This window comes from Electrophorus electricus, chromosome 6 (genome assembly GCF_041902795.1).
Source record: "Electrophorus electricus isolate QZ-2024a chromosome 6, ASM4190279v1, whole genome shotgun sequence".
NCBI lineage: Eukaryota > Metazoa > Chordata > Actinopteri > Gymnotiformes > Gymnotidae > Electrophorus > Electrophorus electricus.
Genome location: NC_137502.1, coordinates 29,228,514 through 29,250,882, shown reverse-complemented (window position 1 = coordinate 29,250,882; position 22,369 = coordinate 29,228,514). Strand labels below are relative to the sequence as shown.

At 39.4% G+C, this 22,369-nt stretch overlaps 1 protein-coding gene across 7 annotated transcripts in view; it reads left to right on the top strand.

The window, feature by feature from the left end:
* Nucleotides 1-20,483, top strand: part of thrb (thyroid hormone receptor beta) — an 89,925-nt gene extending 69,442 nt beyond the window's left edge. For 2 of the 7 annotated variants that reach the window (XM_027024642.3, XM_027024649.3), the window contains 7 exons: nt 4,463-4,563; nt 4,648-4,795; nt 5,472-5,677; nt 6,599-6,685; nt 8,997-9,143; nt 9,482-9,740; nt 17,121-20,483. In XM_027024642.3, the coding sequence (XP_026880443.2) occupies nt 4,463-4,563; nt 4,648-4,795; nt 5,472-5,677; nt 6,599-6,685; nt 8,997-9,143; nt 9,482-9,740; nt 17,121-17,362 (1,190 nt within the window). In that variant the 3' untranslated portion in view covers nt 17,363-20,483. Of the gene's footprint in view, nt 1-66; nt 1,345-2,092; nt 2,610-4,462; nt 4,564-4,647; nt 4,796-5,471; nt 5,678-6,598; nt 6,686-8,996; nt 9,196-9,481; nt 9,741-17,120 lie in introns of those variants that run through there. The other 5 variants (XR_014124259.1, XM_081716288.1, XM_081716289.1 and 2 more) reach the window with 5 other exon arrangements.
* The last annotated feature ends 1,886 nt before the right edge of the window (nt 20,484-22,369 follow it).

Here is a 22,369-nt window from a genome sequence, read left to right as displayed (position 1 = left end):
TAAATACAGCAATCAATCACTGTTATTCACCCTGCTTACTTTTATAAATGATCTGTTGCTCTTCAGGTACTCCTGCTTTGTCTGAAAACAATATCCGGACAGATGTACAAAACACAAGGCACTTAACATCCAAAAGTTTATTGTTTTTTGCTTTTATTGTTTATTGCTTTTGTAAATATGGAATTGTTTAATAATAAAGCTAATCCTTTCGACCAAATGAAGGTAAATTGTGTGTCGCCGTGAAGCAAAAGGTGGTCTAGTAATTCACAAGTCCACTCAGGACTATTTAACATTATCCATATTGACATCAGTATGGTTTAACGGAGATTAAGATCATGTGAGGTTATGGCCCGCTTCACATTGGAAATCAATACCTGGTAATGATGTGCCTGGTTGCTCTGTCCAGGACATTAGGTTTTGAAGCTCTGGACTGTAATCATAATATCTTGACCAAGGTTTTCCAGCTGCAGATATTAATAGTGATAATTGAGCTGGTCTTCAGTTAGAGCAACTTTTTAGCCTGTTAAACTGTAGCATAGGCCAGCTAGGCTGCGATAAGGTGGCATTATCCATTTTCTCTGGACAGCACAAGGTCCAGGCTGGAGAGGACCATTATGGCTGGCTTTAATCTGAGGGGCCATCACCCCCGTCTGCTACACTTCGAGGATTCATCCAGAGTCAGATTAGAAGAACGCGTAGTCATAAATCTTCCCTCCAATTTGGCAGGGCGACGGACATGTGGCATGGGCGGGCTGGCCGCCTCGTCTTCCTCGATATATAAGGGTCCTCTGGGGACCTTTCACACCATTGGTTTCACTGTTGACAAGTTTACCTAAATTTTGTTGTTGTTTTGTTGTTGGTTTTGACCGAGAGTGAGCACATCCACTCGTTCGTACGAGACGATTGGCTATAGACGTTCCTTCGCTCTGTAGTTGAGGAAGCTTAATGTCATTGTCTTCAGCTGTGCTGTCTAGACGCCTTCCGCCACCGCTGTGCCTCAGAAGGACACGGTAATGAATTACTGTATCCCGGACGTTTATGAGCTGCCTCACACCACGGGCGGAGGCTACACAGTGCCAGGTGAAGGCGAGTACTGCATGTACGGCGGCGGCGGTCCCGCCTTCGGCCACTACGAGCCGCAGCTGTCGCACCACCAGTCTGTGTGCACGGAGCAGCCGTGGCCTCCAGGCCAGCTGTACCTGGGTGCTTACAACCACACGTTCAAGAGCGAGCTCTGCAGTGCCGAGGTGACCCTGAGCCACTACCACCAAGGGGACTGCTTTTCCGAACAAGGCAGGCAAGACCTCTCCCAGACACAGTGGATGCAGACGGCGCACAAGAAAGGTACTGAGGCACACCGCGGGGAAGAGGCAGCACGTAGCAGAGAGGGTGTGCCCACCACCTGGTTGTTAGGGAAAGAGAGGGTAGCGGGCAAGGAATAGTTGTTGGAATAGTTGTTAGAACAAAGAGCACCAAAGGACAGCATGGCTAGCATATGCCTTTGGCCTCTGTTGCATGTTTTTCAAAGTGTTGGGGCTGTACGGTTGACTATTGAAAGTTGGAAATTTGCCTAAACGTGACTAAATTAGTTATTCGGATGGTTGGTTAACTAAAGTTTATTAATTATTCGGATGGGTAACACAGTATGTGAAGGTTTCTACTGTAGATTGTAGGGATTCATGGATATCTTAATGGTCCGTCACTAAGTTGAAGCAATGGAGCTCATCTCATTTTGAGAGCAAATTCATTCATTTCATGGCTGTTAAAAACCTTAAAGAGCTTATGAATTTCACCTTTTACTGAGAGCATATGACACTTAAAGGAAAAAATGGCCTGAGTCACTTAGCTCTGTAGTGTATTGTGTTTTTAGAACATCTGGAAATCTGATGACTGTGATCAAGTTAATTTATATAGAATTAGATTACGGACTCACTGTGCGATATATATATATTTTTTTTGGGGGGGGGGGGAGGAGATTGTCTGTCTTTTTTTTAATTTTTTTATTATTTTATATATATATATATATATATATATATATATATATATATATATATATATATAAAGCCTGAAGATCAGTACAGAGCTTCACCTCATATGTTTGAGGTGACTGGCTACACTGTGCAATGAAACACATTTTTAGTTCAGCATTTCCAATGAATTTCTGATCCTGTTACTACTAGTAGCAATCGATTTGACATAGTTTGATGCAGCGTCATAGGAAAATTCTTGCCCTTTGGTGACGAGGCCTTTGCACTGTTAGATCTGTTGGACCCTTTTGTATAACATGAAGGGTTCCATGTTGCCTACAGCGTGTCTTAATGTTTTGAGGCTTGTCTGGTATTGTACAGTATATTGATCTGCGGGTGTGCCAGTTGGAGCCCGGGCAGAGGCCCAGAAAGCCTTAGCCTGCTGGGTTAATGGCCTGCCTCTTACCTCCTGCTGTCTTATTGATTACGAGCAGTATTGATTATGGTTATCTTGAAGGAACTCATGGACTCATGGACCTTTAGCTTAGTTTGTTATTGTGTTGACACATTGTGTTCTTTAAAACGCATGGAGCAGTTTCCAAGATCTGAGGATCCGCAAGATGCTTGGCCCTCAGGAGTTAAGTGCGTTCCTGGATACTCTTTTCCCAATACCATTTCTTTTTCTTCAGCTTTCCATCTGCTCTTCAGTTCTGGGCTGAACATTATTTTCTGTTTTAATTAAATTAATCTTTGATTCTTTTTTCAAAAAAGTATGCAATTAAAGTAGAAATACTTTAATACATCTATGTAGATGGTTACAATACATAGTAAATGTATACTAAATAGTAAATGTATACTACATAGTAAATAGTAAATGTGTACTACATAGTAAATGTATAATACATAGTAAATAATAAATGTATACTACATAGTAAATAGTAAATGTATACTACATAGTAAATAGTAAATGTGTACTACATAGTAAATAGTAAATGTATACTACATAGTAAATAGTAAATGTGTACTACATAGTAAATAGTAAATGTGTACTACATAGTAAATGTATAATACATAGTAAATAATAAATGTGTACTACATAGTAAATAGTAAATATATACTACATAGTAAATAGTAAATGTGTACTACATAGTAAATGTATAATACATAGTAAATAATAAATGTGTACTACATAGTAAATAGTAAATGTATACTACATAGTAAATAGTAAATGTATACTACATAGTAAATAGTAAATGTGTACTACATAGTAAATGTATAATACATAGTAAATAATAAATGTGTACTACATAGTAAATAGTAAATATATACTACATAGTAAATAGTAAATGTGTACTACATAGTAAATGTATAATACATAGTAAATAATAAATGTATACTACATAGTAAATAGTAAATGTGTACTACATAGTAAATGTATAATACATAGTAAATAATAAATGTGTACTACATAGTAAATAGTAAATGTATACTACATAGTAAATAGTAAATGTATACTACATAGTAAATAGTAAATGTGTACTACATAGTAAATGTATAATACATAGTAAATAATAAATGTGTACTACATAGTAAATAGTAAATATATACTACATAGTAAATAGTAAATGTGTACTACATAGTAAATGTATAATACATAGTAAATAATAAATGTGTACTACATAGTAAATAGTAAATATATACTACATAGTAAATAGTAAATGTGTACTACATAGTAAATGTATAATACATAGTAAATAATAAATGTATACTACATAGTAAATAGTAAATGTATAATGCATAGTAAATAGTAAATGTGTACTACATAGTAAATAGTAAATGTATACTACATAGTAAATAGTAAATGTATAATGCATAGTAAATAGTAAATGTGTACTACATAGTAAATAGTAAATGTATACTACATAGTAAATAGTAAATGTATAATACATAGTAAATAGTAAATGTATACTGCATAGTAAATAGTAAATGTATAATACATAGTAAATGTGTACTACACAGTAAATAGTAAATGTATACTACATAGTAAATAGTAAATGTATAATACATAGTAAATAGTAAATGTATACTGCATACTAAATAGTAAATTTGTACTAAATAGTAAATTTGTACTACATAGTAAATAGTAAATGTATAATACATAGTAAATGTATACTATATAGTAAATAGTAAATGTATACTACATAGTAAATGTATACTACATAGTAAATAGTAAATGTGTACTACATAGTAAATATACTACATAGTAAATAGTAAATGTATACTACATAGTAAATGTATAATACATAGTAAATAGTAAATGTATACTACATAGTAAATAGTAAATGTGTATGTAGTAATGTATAATATAATAGTAAATGTATAATATATTTTTTTCCCATGCTACTTTGTTCTTTTTTTTTTTTTTTTTTAACACCATCACCTATTAAATTTCCTTCTTGCTGCAGGTGATTGTAATGTTTGTGTTTCCTTCTCAGGGTACATCCCAAGCTACCTAGACAAGGACGAGCTCTGTGTAGTGTGTGGGGACAAAGCAACGGGATACCATTACCGCTGCATCACTTGCGAGGGGTGCAAGGTAGGCCTCCGTGCACCAGTCAGCGTGCAGCAGCGGGCCTGAGACCAAGCTATGCAGCGCTCATGGCCTCCTTTCTCCCAAAAGGGCTTCTTCCGTCGCACGATCCAGAAGAACCTGAACCCAACGTATGCATGCAAGTACGAGGGGAAATGCGTCATCGACAAGGTCACCCGGAACCAGTGTCAGGAATGCCGCTTCAAGAAATGCATTGCCGTGGGCATGGCAACCGACTGTGAGTGCTCGGTTCCCTCCTATAATGTAGCACTTTTGGGGGTTTTAGTTTGTTGTTTGCTTCTGTTTTTATTTGGGGTTTTGTTTTTGTTTTTGTTTTGCTGTAGTACAAGCTCATGCAGGTGTTATGCTACCCCTTTCCTGCAGCTGCATATAGCATGCCGTGATATGACGTCGTCAGACTTAGGGAGTGCATGGACCTGGTGCTGTGCAGTGAGGGCGAGGCTGTGGGTGTGGTTTCTTTGAGGTTAACGCTGATTTACAGGAACGCAGAAGATCACTCTGCCACCACTATGCGCGCGTCAGTCAGAGCAGCCGATACCAACTGCAAGGAGTCGCATTGACTTAATTCATCAATAATGCAGATATTTGTATAGATAGTTTCCGGGCATTGTTGTATTGATATTTGACCACATTCCTCTTATTCTTTGTTCTTGAATATGAATGAAGTAGAGGGGGGATTGTGGGAAAACTGTCAAGGTAATTGACTCAGCATCCTAGTTGATTCATTCTGGGATACTCCCTTTTCTGGTCATTTCTTTACGCATGTGTATGTATACCAAATTCTTATTCTGTATTCTAATTGTGCACCTTGTTCTTGCCTCGCGTTCCTTCAACTTGCCTGGCTGTTGTCTTCTGCGGCACTTGGCCTGCTGTTGCTCTCTCCTGCCCCCTAGTGGTGCTGGATGACAGTAAGCGGCTCGCCAAGCGTAAGTTGATTGAGGAGAACCGGGAGCGAAGGCGGCGTGAGGAGCTACAGAAGACAGTGTGGGAGCGGCCCGAGCCCACGCAGGAGGAGTGGGAGCTCATCCGTGTCGTCACTGAGGCCCACATGGCCACCAACGCCCAGGGCAACCACTGGAAACAAAAGCGCAAATTCCTGGTGAGATGCCTCCTCCCCGATGTCAATGCCATGGGTTTTCTTCCTTTTCAATTTTTTTTATTTGTCCGTAGCTGTTTAATTCCCTGCCACACCTTGAACACACCCCTCAGTTCCTACTTTCCCAATTTTCCCTATCCCACTTGCCACTTTCCCATTTTCCACATGATTCTCAATCCCATCTCCACTGTGGTGCCCTGTGTTAATATGTCCATGTTTTTTTTTTGTATCTTGTAGAGAATGGGGGAATGTTAGCTGGACGCTGGAGATTCTGTGTTCCACAAAGGCAGCAGCACTAACTTTATTAGAACATCTTTTACTGTTTTATCTCCCTCTGCTCCTTCTGCAAACTCAGTTTTCCTTAATCTGTTCAAGCAAACCAATCTAATGTTTTCATATTTTTCTGTGCTGTTTTTTTCCCTCCTGGTTTCCTCTAATTTTCTGCTTGTTCTCCTCCTTACCTTTTCGGTCTCTAACCAATTGCTTTTTCTTTGAACTCTTAACGGTGCTGTACAGATTGAGGTCTGTGTCAGGACTCTTCAGCTTTGCTGTGGGTTTCCACACCATGTTTACTAACAAATGCCATGCTTATTAAGATGACATTAAAACAGGCCTTCTCTAAAGTGCCATTGTAGTGACAGTATCATTACAGTGACACTAAGAAACATATGCATATACTGTTTGCGCTAAGACAATATGAAACATCCAATGTCTCTGATAAGCACCCTCGCCTAGTCATTGGGTATATGGTTATGGCAGCTTGTGTTCTAAATTCCATGGAAACGCCACTTGAGCTCATGATCTCACTTTGTTTCTGTCTGCACTGTCTCATCTGTCCTCAGTTTCAACTTGTTTTTTTTTTTTAGTTGGCTTTGACTCGGGTTCTTCATTGAAACTTCACAATCCCTGTTGATTGCCCAACAGGTCGAGGAAGCAATGCTACTTAATGAAATAACTTGTAATTTATTCTATACTTCTGACCAGAGTGCAGTGGGGGTGAAGGAAACCAAGGTAAGAACCAGTAGAACAAATCCATTTGAGCTTTTTAAAAAAAAATTTTATTATTCTTTATTTACCCCAAAAAGAAACCGCTGTTTGAAATTGTCAGCTGCTTCCGTTCTGTCTTTTTAAAAAATTTAATTTAATTTTATTTACATTTTTGGATAGATTGACATTAGAGATGGCACCGATCCGATACCACGTATCGGAATCGGGTCAATATCAGCAAAACATGCTGGATCAGATCTCATTAGAGAAATTTTTAAGGAAACCGATCTGATACGATCACAAATTCAGCCTGAAAATACCACAGCAGTGCTTTGCAGTAGTGCGTGGAATGTGGTGACAGCCAGGTTAGTTTGGACACAGTTCCTACACCACTGTAGATTTAGCATTTTCTTCACAACGATTAAAACTATTATGTTCAAATGCAAATATCCATGCACTCACACACACGTGATTATTTCTAGCATTTTGATAACCTAGTGTGGACTCAGTGTGGAGTACAGATTATCTAACATCTAGTGAGAGCATTTAAACGAGACAAAATAGCGTTTTAGCACTGTCCACTGCCATGGATCCATAACCAACTGATTTGTTTAATAATCCGTTCTTTATAAAAACCAAATGATGATGTTTCCAGTTTGGCCGTGAAGTAAAGAAAGATCAGAGTCAGGGAGAGGAGAAACCTGACAAACTGAGCCAGAGAGGAGAAAGAAACGCAACAAGTAAAACACCCTCCCTCTCTAAATTCACAAAGTTAATTACTCTGTGGCTTCAGTGTACTCAAATCTCATGAAAAACAGAAAAACTGCTGTTTGCCATTAGCCTGCATGTTTATGGTGGATGGAAAATGTAGATTTTTTTTATAATAAGCAACTCTGTCCATAGATTTTTTTGTTGTTATTGTTGCTGTTATTGTGGTTGACTTTGGCCAGAAAGTATATCCATCTTGTAGTCATTATCATATATAATCTCTATTGGTTTTAAGTGCAGAGAGACTCATAGTACAGGTAGCCATGTCTGATCATGTAGTTCCTGGCGTGTATTTGGTGTGTAGCGGGTAGAGCGGCGATTTACCGCTGAAATTGAAAAGAACAACAATTTTAAGGCCAGTATTAAGTTGATGTGGAATTACGTTTGCATGCAGTAATGGGAAAAATTGCATAGTGTAAATTTCATGAGTCAGTAAGTGAGGCAGCCTACTGAGCAAAGATAGACAGACAGACAGAGAGAAAGAGTTTGTGGGTATGTTTGAGTTTGTGTGCTGGGTGTAAGAACCAAGACTCTGAGGACCAGGGCAAAAAATATCACCTCACTAAGAGAGACATTGACTGTATGGCAATGGAAGGGAAAAAATTAATGCTCTAGTCTTTTGTTTTATAATTTAATTTATATTTATCTGCTATAACCATGCATGATGTCAGTAAAAGTAGCATATATAATACATCAACATAAACAATTTCCCCAAAAAACTGAATCACAGCTCCACTGTGTTTTTTAATGAAAATATATTGGATCGGTATCGATATCGGGCGACATTCAAATGCAAGATATCGGTATCGGATCGGTACAGAAAAACTGGTATCGTGCCATCTCTAATTGACATGCTGAATGCTTGCAGTGTCTGTTTGCCGTGTTTGTGTAGCACTCTGCTCGCTGTGTCAGACTGTAGGTGTGCGCAGGCGAGGAAAGCTTAAGGGACAGCTCTGCTGAGCGTGTTAAGACTGAAGGAAAACGCTGCCAAACAAAAATAAGTGAAAAAGAGAAAGTCGTAGTCCATGCTGTATTCAGCACCCTTGTCTGCTCTTTCTCAGTCTGGTCGCTTCCACGCTTCGTCTTTCACATCACTTTATTTCTGGTCAGAAGGGCATTAAGTGCTTTCAAAAATAACAAACAATGTTTTTTTGGTTTTTTTTTTGGTTTTGTTTTTTAAGTTAATGAAACTCACTACTCAGCACATCGGTGAATAACCCTAGTCAATGACATCAAGAGCAGTGAGAGAGGGAGATCTAAACAAAATGCCTTCTCTGCTCCTGCTTCCTCAATGATCCTCCTGTCGTTTAAGTTTCCTTGCTCTCCATCTTTTCTTCTGAATAACTGGGCACCATGGACTCACTCCACTCTCGGTTTGTTTTTTTTTGGGTTTGTTTTTTTTTTTTTTTGGAATGTGGCTCGCTGCAACTCTGTGGCCTTTCTCAAGCTTTTAGAGGGGAATGAGGATTTTGCTGTGTCACATCATCCACTTGGTAAATGTCCGTTAGCTGCCCAGTCGCCCCAGCACTAAAGTGCCCTGCCCCCTTCCTGCTTCCTGTCATTGCAGCCTGAAGACATCGGTCAAGGGCCGATCGTCAGTGCGCCAGAGGGAAGCAAGGTGGACATAGAAGCCTTCAGTCAGTTTACAAAAATTATCACCCCCGCCATCACCCGAGTTGTGGACTTCGCCAAAAAGCTGCCCATGTTCTGTGAGGTAAAACATCTCAACAGACGTTCAAGTTTTCAAAGTGCTCATACCAAAAGTGGTAGGTAAAGAAAAATAACTTTAAGCAAAGTAATCAGTATAAACCCAATTTATTATCCTTCTAAGCATGAGAACATAAATACCCTCAGGTAAGTAACACGTCAATAGGCATTAGGTAGGTAGAAATCTTAAAGAACATTAGATACAAAACATCAACTTGGGTTGATCACATGATGAAAAAAGAACGTGAACGGCTCAGGAAAGTGAATCCCGTGAATCTGTGTGTGGTGGGGACCTGATGCTGTTGTCCTGTTGGAGTGAAACACGGTGCTGCCGTTGTGCTGCAGCTGCCCTGCGAGGATCAGATCATCCTGCTGAAGGGCTGTTGCATGGAGATCATGTCTCTGCGTGCTGCCGTGCGCTACGACCCCGAGAGCGAGACGCTTACGCTCAACGGGGAGATGGCAGTGACACGCGGGCAGCTGAAGAACGGCGGCTTAGGCGTGGTCTCGGATGCCATCTTTGACCTGGGTGTGTCGCTGTCCTCCTTCGACCTGGACGACTCGGAGGTGGCGCTGCTGCAGGCTGTCATTCTGCTCTCCTCAGGTGAGCTCCGGCGTTGTTGCCTTACGCGTGCGCTACGCCCACCCTCGAGATGGGGTCAGTGTTAGGAATCACTGGGACAGAATGCCCCAACACTCCACATATTCAACCCATGCAAAAAATACGGAGCAAGAAATACCAAAATAACTGCCTTTATGTTTAGAAGAAAACAGAATGCTTGTGTTGATATGGGGGGAACTTTTGCTCACGTGATTACACACGATAACAGCCTCTAATAACCGCAGATCATTCAGCTAAAATCAGAATACTTCATCCACCTAGCTAGCCAGTATGATCAGACAAAAATCAAAACTGAGTAGTCCATTGTCAGTTTGCACATTGCGTGAGCTGTCTTTTACTCCTTCAATCTCGATGCACGCATCTATAGATGAATCATCAGCTTACTTACCTTTTACTGAACATCAGCCTGTCTAATGTTGGCTAACTAGGTTGACCAGCAAACCATCAGTCAACTACACAGGGTACTGTTATTTTCCCTTATTTTGCTGTTAATTTGTATGGGCCCCTACATTTCAGTTAGGTAAGGATGGTTTATCCCCAGAGTATCTTGGCTAACGTAGCTAAGCTTAGGTAACATCTGTCAACTGAGTTGTTAGATCCTGTGCTTCATTTTTCTCCCACATATTTAACTTAATCCATTAAGTTAGATAACTAGCTATCTTATCTGCTTCTGACAGTTGACAGCAAGACTCCAGGAGGTTACTGGCCACTAACGAGACCAACTTGTTTCATATATATATGCTTCTTTTATATTACACTAATGACGTTTGGCAGATGCTCTTATCCAGAGCGATGATCTACCTTGCTGTACATATATATTTGTATGGCACTACGTGTGTTCCATGGGAACCCATAAACCTTAATAAGATGACCTTTAATATTATGACCTTTAATAAGATGACCTTAAATAAATGACCGGTTTAGAGAGAAGTAGCAAAATATTGTCAGCTAGTCTAGTCCAAATTTACATAGGGCGTGTACAAGGTATGCACGTTCTATACTGCCAAGTGTCCACCCCATCCTTCTATAGCCCATTTTTGAAAAAACCTAAATAATATTTAAAAGTCTGTGCACATTATTACAAGAATTACAGTCCTTAATAATGTGTGTTTGGTTTCCTGTAATGATGTAAGGTAATGATGTAAGACTTCCCAATCGGGCTGCCAGTATTTTTGAAAGAAGCATCAGGTCTGCATATAAAAGAGAAATAGGCCTATAGAAGGTGCAATCCTCTGATGGCTTTCTCTTCTTCAGATGGGTAGTTGAAGCTTGGCAAAAGAGTTGTCAAACATACTCAGTACTGGGTTGACCGGGATATATAACTATATGACACTGGGCATAGTCAGATATAACTGTATGATGACAGACTGCATGTTCAGATATAACTGTATTATGACAGACTACAGAGTCAGATATAACTGTATTATGACAGACTGTGCATAGTTGGATATAACTATTATGACAGACTATGTGCATAGTCGGATGTAACTGTATTATGACAGACTGTGTGCATAGTCTGATTTAACTGTATTATGACAGACTGTGCATATTCAAATATAAGTGTATTATGACAGACTATGTGCATAGTCGGATGTAACTGTATTATGACAGACTGTGTGCATAGTCAGATATAACTGTATTATGACAGACTATGTGCATAGTCTGATTTAACTGTATTATGACAGACTATGTGCATAGTCGGATGTAACTGTATTATGACAAACTGTGTGCATAGTCAGATTTAACTGTATTATGACAGACTGTGTGCATAGTCCGATTTAACTGTATTATGACAGACTGTGCATATTCAAATATAAGTGTATTATGACAGACTGTGCATAGTCAGATATAACTATTATGACAGACTGTGTATAGTCAGATATTATTGAATTACCGATTGAGCTAACAATTAAGAGTGCAGTAGCCTATTAGGGATAAATAAATGATAAATCGTTGTGTGACATTAAAGCAAGTTTGAGAAACAAAGTAAACTGAATCTGCAGTACGCTGAGCTCACCAAGCATCAATACAATGAAACTCCTCACATATAGTGTTATGAGCCTTAGCCTGAGAGCACAGTAATCCTTTTCCCACAGGAAATGTATCTATCATGGGGTTTAAGTGACAATCAAAATCCCCCAATTATTGAACTGCTAACTTTCAAGTCAGTCAATTTAAAAAAAGGCACAGGTAATAAACTCAAATGGGTAATATACAATCATAATGTTTTACCCAAACAGAATAACTTTCCCAATTAAATAGTGACACACACACACCCCACCCCCAAGAGGACAACAGTTTAAAAAAACATTTTTTCTCAGCAGTTTAGCTTTGCTACCCCCTGCTTCTAATAGTGAATGAGGAAGAGAATACCTGTCTTTATCATCCCAATGAGTCTCTTGTAACACCAGATCTCATTTTGAGAAGTTTATAAATACCATTAACATTTCAAATGCAACACATTACAAAGTTGACAACAATTTGCTTAGGAAAAAAACAAAGGGATACAGTAAAATTCTGAACATAATCCAGTGTGACATATTCGGAAGTAGACATCCTGAGAAATAGCAATGAACACTGTAATACATATAAATCTGCACTCTACCTTGAGAGCTTGCCACATAGGCAAATGTAGGGAGCAAAGTAATATCTTACTACAGAATTCCACAAGGAAGATAACAGAGATGCTCAAGCGAAAACTTCAACAAAAAAGGTAACTGTGCTTTTCTTCAGTACAGGTCCAGAAGGTCATTTGCCACAAATACATTACAAAAACAGCCATACACAATTGTCAGACAGAGGAGAGAGCACATCGACAGTTTTTCTGTCTTAGAAACAGCCCACCCACCTTAGAACCACTGGAGTAACTGGAGTGGCTCCACATCTTCACTGAAGTGGCTATTTGGACTAAAAATATGTACTGGTACTAACTGGGCTGCCCAATGGAGGATGGGTTCCCTCTTGTGTCTTGGTCCTCCTAAGATTTCTTCCTAAATCCCACCCAGAGTGTTTTTCCCTGCCACTGTCGCCCCAGGCTTGTTCGTTAGGGATTTGGACACACACATTTGTAAAGCTGCTTTGTGACATGTACTGTAAAAAGAGCTATATTAATACATTTTACTTAACTATTGTTGAATTGTGACTCAATTGAGATATAGAGAGCTGATTCAAGGAGGTGATAAAGAAAAAATGCATGTAGAGATGCATGTAATTCACGTCCTTAAACGTTTGTTGACCTCATCTAATCACTTGTATTTATGCAAAGTAGCAGCTGAACAATTGTAAAAGAACACGCTGAAGTTTCCATGCATAAGTATGTGTCCACTGCTTCCAATCTTCATTTCTGTGTCTATCACGGGCTGTTTTTCAGTCGTTGTGAGACTTTACGAGGACAGGTCATGGGCACTGAATCGAATCAGGTTTTGGGGGCCAGTGTGCGTGGGCTCTCTCAACTTTTATGTTATAGTTGTCAATGTTTTAATGTTCAAGAGATCAAAAAGCCATGTCTTGAAAAAGGTGATTGGCCTGATTTCTATCCACATTGTCAAGAACTCTGATAATTCCTCTGTTTTGTAAATTGCCTTTGTATTCAGTCATTCCTCACACCTGTTTCTCCAGCTTATTCAGACTGTTCTTTCCACTGGGGTGTCAGCATCTTACTCCATGACTATCTGGTTTGTTTGCTAAGCCACATTTCATGAGCAGTCAGATTTTCTCAATGAGTCTTAAACATTTGTTTTTCATCTATCACCATGGAGACATTGTCTGTGATTTTTAAAAACAATTTTTTTTTTTTTTTTTTATCAGCTGGTGAAGTCCAGAGTCACGCACATTGGTGCATGCTGAAGATGTATCATTAGCATGCACCATTTACTGTGACCAGCTTTTGCATCAGACTTAGTGGCGTATCTTGTGTTCCTTTGGGAATATTGTCAATGACACGTCACACAAAGTAAGCATCAAGGTTCTTATTAACCTACCAGCACTCCATGTAGAGAAACTGGAAAGGTTTTGGTGAAAACTGTTGGAAATATCAATGAAGTGGTGCACTGCCTCTGCGAACAGCTACTTTTTCTTAGGACACCATCTTGAAAAACAAGCTGCTTTGTGTAAAGCTAGGTACCATTAACTAACTAGCTTACTACATTTGTAAAGTAACTTTCTTAACATTGTGTATATTAAGTGCACAAAGGATTCACATTCACATGCAAAGTATTTTTATTTCAGCTGTGGCCTACATAACCTACATAAATGTTAAGCTAGCCTATGTAACCTCCATAACTTGTACTCCTCATGTAATGTTGTCTTTTATCCCCATGAACTTATGTACCTATCTCAGTGACATGCTTGCGTCACATTATCAACAAATTTGAATATGCTCAACAAAAACAGAAGAATTACTTCCCATCTTTTGAAGTCCACAACATATGAACCTGCTTCTAATTGCTACAGGCAGCATTTAGCTAGAAGAGCATCCAAAAGTTCTAATTGAACATTTACATTTTTACATTTCTTTAAACTTTCACTATAATTTAAATAACTGTATTCCTAAATACCAGAAATGCCAGATAATGCTACGGACACGCTACACTTGTCACGTACGGCCACCCTCCTCACACCCCTCATGTCAAGGTTTCCCGGGCTTCCTGCACTCCCTGGTTCCATGCCTTAGTTTCGTTTTGTCTTGCTTATTTAAGCCCTGTGGTCTTCTGGTCGTTGGTTATTATGCTAAGTTATGTCTCTCTGGCAGGTTTGCCTTATGTCGTCGACATTGCTTTTCCGTGTACTCCAGCCGTGTTGGATTACCCTCAGCACCCCTTAGCCTCTCTTTGTTTTACCGTTCGTGTTTCCTCATTTAATAAACCACCTCCTGCATTTTGCATTCTACCTCTTGCCTTGTTCCTGTTGGAAGCATAACAGAATAACCAACCGTTAAAACAAAGGGTGGAGTAGAGAAACAGACGGGGTGGAGGAAACGTAACTAAGGCATGGAACCAGGGAGTGCAGGAAGACCGGGAAACCTTGACATGAGGGGTGTGAGGAGGGTGGCCGTACGTGACAACACTACACTACTTTCAGAGTTGTCAAAGTGCTGTACTGTTCACACTCATAACTTAGCGTCTTGTAATTGTGGATCTTGAAGTCATTGTGGTTGGCACATTACATGACTGATCAGTGACAGGGGTTCACACATTACACAGTCTTTCACCAGGAGAAATTTCCAACACGTTTGTAGGGTGTTTGGCTGTAGCAGTTGCACATCACACATTTCTCACATAGCTCCCTCTTCCCTGAGGTTATGTACTTATCTCTGTGACATGCTTACGTCACATACTCAAAAGAAATATCCACTATAAGGACATAATAACTTTACATTAAATAATTTAGTCAACAGTTTATATTACTTTGGTAACAGCTATACAAAATATAACTTTGCAACTAAAATATTAAGAAAATATTTTACCTAAAATGTTATGCATTTAAAAATGAAGACTGCATGTAGGGCAATTTAGCTAAGGTTATTAGATAGCTAGCTAGCTAGCTAGCTAACTATATATCTTAGTGAAAACTAATGCAGAAGTACTGAAATATTTTTCATCACCTTAGTTTTTCCTTTCAAAAACAGTAGTCACAATTCAGAATGTTATATACAGGAATTGCCTGAGGTTTCTTTTGTGTTCCATATCAATGAACTATTTCTGCTAGATAAATTCTTTCTAAATTATAACATCTTCAGCCTAGCTCCACTTGTACCTCAATTGGATACATTACAAGTGTCATGTAATAATGTCTGACTTGATAAATAAATGGTTAATTATACGTTAGTTAACTGGGTATGCTGGTTCCCACATCTGTCTGAATGGAATTTTATGTAGCCTCTACTGAGATTAATACGCACTCCTTTCCCTGTCTAACATAAATCAGACACCTTTCCCCTGTCGAATCAGGCTAAAAACTCTTTGCAATGGACCATTCAAAATAATCGTGTCAGGACATTGAGTCACTAGTGTTACTTTCTAATGCACTATTTGATATAGCTACCTATTTTTGTTAGGTCAGCCTCCCTCCCCTCGTGGGAATTGGCAACAACTCTAACTGAAGTGAAAACACGACAAAGGTTTCTCAACACATGCTTTTAAAAAAATCTTTGAACCCTTTGAGAGTTTAACAGACATGTTAGAAGCAGTAGCTTCAGCTCTTGTGAACCAAATGTAAATGTTTAAACCAGCTGTTGGCTCGCTGTTTGTGTTCTTTTGACACTGAGACCAGTGCATGGTTTTATTCCCAGAGTAGTGGGTTTTCTTTTTTTGTGTAGATAATCCAACAATTTTTTAATCTTTCACAGTTAAAGATGAAGTTTATCAAATTGTCATTTAGTAATTAATTTAGCATATTTCCTGTTTTTTCTTCAGTTTTCATTCTGATTTATATAAACATGCTACAGAATGTTAATACAAATAATATATCAGACATAATCTGTTTATCCAGGACTAACCTAGCTATAACGCAAACAATATATCAGACCTAATCTGTTTATCCAGGACTGACCTAGCTATAACGCAAACAATATATCAGACCTAATCTGTTCATCCAGGACTGACCTAGCTATAACGCAAACAATATATCAGACCTAATCTGTTTATCCAGGACTGACCTAGCTATAACGCAAACAATATATCAGACCTAATCTGTTCATCCAGGACTGACCTAGCTATAACGCAAACAATATATCAGACCTAATCTGTTCATCCAGGACTGACCTAGTTATAATGCAAACAATATATCAGACCTAATCTGTTCATCCAGGACTGACCTAGCTATGTACAACATCAGTTATTATGAAGTCACAGGGAGAGAAGTCACTCCCATTTCCTAATCTGTCGATCTTTCGTATAGTTCTACTCGCACGAAGAGTCATTAGAAAAAGCACTGGCTCTAGCAAACCTTTCTGGTACCAATTACCCAAGATTACCCAGGATACTCGAGGGAAGCCATGCAGCAACGTATTAGAATGAGATTATATTTTATACCTTTAAAGACTGCGTTGTCCTTCAAGACTCTGTGGACATGTTCAAGCCTCGCTGATTCATGTAGACATACTGTTCCATGTGGCACCAAAACAGTGGTTATGATTATGCATGGTATTAATTAGGTATTACTTGCTAGCCTGTATAGCTGCTCTACTACATTTCAGCTTTTCAGGCACCCTTAGCTAATTACAGATCAGGTTACCTGGTTCTTAAGGCTTATTACTTAACATCACCATCTGTTACATTTTCTGTTTCTATATATGTATTAAAGCCATGTCAGTTCTGTCTGTCTTTTTGTCCACTAATACATCCATGCTTCTGTCCATGGCAGACCGTCCAGGCTTGACAAGCGTGGAGCGCATCGAGCGCTGCCAGGAGGACTTCCTGCTGGCCTTTGAGCATTACATCAACTACCGCAAGCACAAGTTGGCGCACTTCTGGCCCAAGCTGCTGATGAAGGTGACGGACCTACGCATGATCGGCGCATGCCATGCCAGCCGCTTCCTGCACATGAAGGTGGAGTGCCCCACCGAGCTCTTTCCACCTCTCTTCCTGGAGGTGTTTGAGGACTGACGCAGCACCAGGCAGTGGCCGACTGATCAGGCCGAGAACTGCTCGCCACCATGCCCCTGCCAGCCCACCCCCAAGCCCCCAAAACCTCACCCCTAACCCCTGTTCCACACAGATGGCGTGCATAACCACACCCTTCTCCCTCTTTGGACACGTTTTACAAACTCTAATCTCTCACTACTGAGTGTCTTTTCATTCCATAGCTTTAGACGTAGCTCTTGGGCCTAGTCTCTGGATGGACCATTCCATTTACGATGCGGGTACATGTGAACAGTGTGTTTCTTTTTTCCTTTTTCCCCTTTTTGTTCTTTTCTTTTTCTTTTTCTTTGTTTGATTATTTTTTTCCCCCTGTCTTGCTCTCTCTCTCTCTTCCTTTCTCTCTGCTGTCCTGTGTGTTGTAAAAAAAAAAAAAAAAATTCTTGTCCTTTTACTTTAGGTTTACTTTGTTTGTACAGTTATTTTATGAGTGATTTATATCTACTTGTTGTTGCCATTGGCTCGTCACTCACTCAGTTGTATGATCTATGCATTTGTAGCGTGTCATGCAACATTCCACATTAAGCGGACATCCGTTATGCATCCAACTTATGGAAGATACAACAGCACAAGCCTACAGTGGGGGACAAGCCTCTGTTCCTTAACACTATATAAGTCTTCACGCTCTCAGTAACGAATGCTGGTTCATGAATGCAGCAAATGATTCGGAAAACATTTCCTACATTTCACAGAGTTGTTCATTCACAAGTTTACACATACAAAGGTAAAGAGTTCTCAAGCACTGTTCACAAGTGATGTCGGAGCATGCACAGGCTGTAACATTCGAGGACGTGCGTGGTAATGCCGGGTTTTGGAGCAGCCAAACGCTAAGATCAAAGCATGGCGAGTGCTTCTCCAGCCACAGAAATGCCACTATTAAGGTGCCAAATAAAGAAATTTGCTAGAGAATGCTACAACTCGTGTTCCCAAGAACCACCCCACAGGAAGCAGGAAGTCCTGTTTATTCTCCTTCATACCTGTTCAGACCCTCCACACCTGCCGCCGCATCCCCCAACACCCCCAACACCTGCCGGACTGTCTGTGACTGTCTCTCTGATCTCGTATAAATTGTACGTGTCATAACTTTGTGAGATAGACAAAGGCAATGTCTCCGATCGGACTAAATGGTGCTATGAGTTTGCCTATTTATACCTCTGTTAGACCTGTCAGTCAAACCTCGGAATCAGCCGTTTGGATGATCCCTACACACACGCAAACACACACACACATACACACACACACACACACAAAGACAAAGACAAAGAAAAACACATATGTGCACATCCACAAACATGCACGTGCACACATTAAAACACATATAAACATGTTCAGTAGTGAGCAGTGAGGCCCTGGCGAGGCAAGAACTGTCCACTGCTGTCTAACACAACGTGACCTCTGAGACACAGGGGATGTGTCAGGTATTCCATTTTCAATTCTTTCCTTTGGGTTGTTTTGTTGTTGTTGGTGTTGGTGTTGGTGATGGTGGTTTGTTTGTTTGTTTGTTTGATTTTTCTTTTTTTTGTGACATCATCCTCTGACATCTTATTGTACTGCGAAGCATTTTCATTGTCACATACCTCTATTGTTCTTTAGGAAATAATGATAACTGGTCATTTTGTTTGTATACAAACAACAACTGCAACACTTTGCCTCAAGCTTGTGTTTTCTCTGTAAAGTGATGCCTTTTGTAAGCAATAGAGTTGCTTTAGTGGTTTGGCTTATTTAGGACTACAAACACATACACACACAACTCCATGCACACAAAGCACAGGCTCAGACTAAATGCACAGACAATCAGTGTGCGAGGAGAGAGACAGAGAGAGAGAGAAAGAGACTGAGTTGAAAGACAGATGGAACTGCAACTGCTCTCCTGACAGGTATATGCATTAAGATAGTTAATTTACACAGCTAATGTTGCAAACAGTGAATGAGAGTCAGTGACTGCTAGCATTATGCTAATGACGCCATGCTAGCTGCTGGTTGCTCGCTTCCATTGGCTTGTTAGCCACATTGGCAAGTTTGAGCTGTTCCTATATGGTCAGGTAATACAATCCTCAGTCTCTGACAGCAGAGGGTGGCTGCCGTGCATGTACAGGTCGGAGCACGGCCTGTACGAGGATCCGCCTCTCTGAATGTGCAAGTGAATTACCATGCACCAGGAGAGAGATTAACCCCTCTAAGAATTACAGGGGAATTCTGATTGAGACGAGATGCGCACTACAGGCCAAAAAGTTATTTTACAGTATAAAGGTGGAAAAAAGGTTGTATATTTTCAGACTGCAGATATTTTTACAGATGTTTGCATATAATGAACATTTTAACATTTTACAAACATAACACTGAAATAAAGCTCTTTTCAAAAATTTCTAACAAAACCACATTCTATCGAGACTTAATTCATGTTGAAGTGAATGAATATCTCAAACAGGGTCATTCATGAATTCTTTCTATTGTTATTTCCCACCAATCCACAATGGTTGTTTGACAGGCAGGATTGTGATTGCAATCATTTAAACAGTAGGGGGAAAAAATTATACTGGATAAATGCCCCAAGCCAAGTCCTCTTTGAAGTAATCCGTCTCTTGCCTCTCTGTTTTAAAGTAAATTCAAGAGCTTCACCCTTAAAGCTGTCTTTTATTCATCCGTGTGTCTTGTTGTTTAGCCAACCAATTTGATTTGATATGACATGGGTCTAGGGGTTGGAAAGTGAGGATTAGTGGATGATTGAGCACACTTTGCGTTCAGCGTGAGATAGTGTGGTCTGTGAAATGGTTCGTGAAGGGGCTGAGATTTTTGTTTTCTTTATTTTTAACCAAATTTTTACATGTTGCACAAGGCTGCTGTGAGACAGTGAGGCCGAGGATTAAGTCAAATTTCAGCGGTTTGGACCGCTCTGCAATTTTGGGTAGCCTGGAAGAAAACAGAAGTTGCACTAAATGAACATAATCTTGGATCTGAAGACTGTGATGATTGTAAAAACAGCAAAAGAGTTGATTAGAATGAGGGAATGAGAATGGAAAAGGTGATGATCACAATGGTGTATTTAATATGAACTGGCTCTGAGAATAAAGATGGTTTCAAGAAATTACCAGAGGGTCTTGTTTTTCCTTTTTCTAAAAGGCCATTTATTATATCAGAGTTTTATATATATATATATATATATATATATATATATATATATATATATATATATATATATATATATATATATATGTGTGTGTGTGTATGTGTGTGTGTGTGTGTAAAATCTAAGTTTAACTAAGTTTAATTAACTTTTTACTTTTTCTTTTCCTTTCACTCCTCATTCTTCAAATTATTCCACGTTCTTTGGAATATTGACAGATTTAAAGGTACCAATTTGCATTTATAAGGGTAACATGTGCCTTATTGAAAAAAAGAAGGTAACGATCATATCTTAAGACCTATTCGGACGGGATTTAATTTACATGGGGTCTTGGGTTAATTTCTTTATTTACAGACGATCCTCTGTAACTTTATTACACCTCTGACTCGGTATTTTATTTATATATGGTCGGTGTATTACTTCCTCCTCCCCTGAGAAAATTACAGGACGAATTACCTACTGTTTTTCACATAACTCGGCACTCTTCTGACCATTTTAGTCCCGTCCGGAGACAAATATTGATTTTACAAGCAGATGTCGCCTCACGTTTGGGGGAAAATTTGATCGCTGCTACTAGCCGTATGTAGTCTCCTAGTGCGCGGAACCACGAGAAACTCTCACGAACAGCCAAACGAAAGAAATATGCTTTTGAAGACTCACCGACCCATTTACTTAGTCTGGACGGTAAATCTTCCACTCCATTCGGTACCTGAGAGAACATTATCCGGAGGGAAAAAAAACCTAAAATCAATGAGCGAGGTCCCGCATCCTTCTCAAAGAGGCGATTATTAATATAATCTCTGCTGCGAGTGTTATCGCTGAATTCCTTAGGGAGTCATGTTAAATACATCACAACACTATCTATGTTTGAAATAGCCTGCTACATACTGCTTACTGATATGGGGCCAGTCAGTATGCGAGTAATGTGTAGTAGGCCATTTGGAGCAGAAACCTCGCTCCTCCTGTAGTAGAGACCCCAGAGACCCTCCCGAAAGGAAAACGAAAAATTGATGTTTTTGAAGACAACCATTTACTCGGTCTGGATGGTCAATTTTCGACCCCATGCACCGCCCGTGAGAGCTTTATCTAAATAAAGAAGCTAAAATCAATGAGAAAAGCGCGATCCCGGAAGGGGAAATTACATCGCAGCTACAGGTATTACTGTCATTACTATAGGTATTCCTTACAGATCTAATGTTAAATAGCCTACTGTTAAACTAATAACGTTAAATGATCGTTTATATTCGAACACTCAGGTTTGTGAAAATACAACACACTAGAAACTCGCTTGTCCTGTATGTAAATTTAATGCCGTCCGGATGCATGAGTTCCATGTGATTTCATGTGATCCGCCTGATAAATGAATACAGTCCGAATAGGGAGTATACCTCTTACATGCTGAACAAGTTATATGGAAATATACATTAAACATTTCAATAGAACTGAGATACACGGCCTTTAAAGGTCATAAAGGCTAGCAGGTTAATATAACTCAGATAAGGCGCCTCCGACAAACCATGGCGACTTATGGAGCCCTGGCCACAGCTACAGTTTTTAGTTTTCTTTCTGTATCTATGGCAAAACCTACAGTGTAGACTAACGTCCTTGGATTGTTTCCTTGATATAAGAAATGAAAGTGAGTTAAAATTTAAAAACACTTCCGTTTCCTCCGCTTTGTACTGTTTGGCTTGTAAAGTCATGCTGTCTAGTGTTTAACTAGAACTGATCTGTGGATATCCTCGGATGGATTCCTAAATGTATTCAGTATCTAAAGTCGTGGTTGTTCTTTTTTTTTTTACTGTTTACTGCTGCCATCTTCTGGAGAAATAATGAATTTGCAGTACATTTAT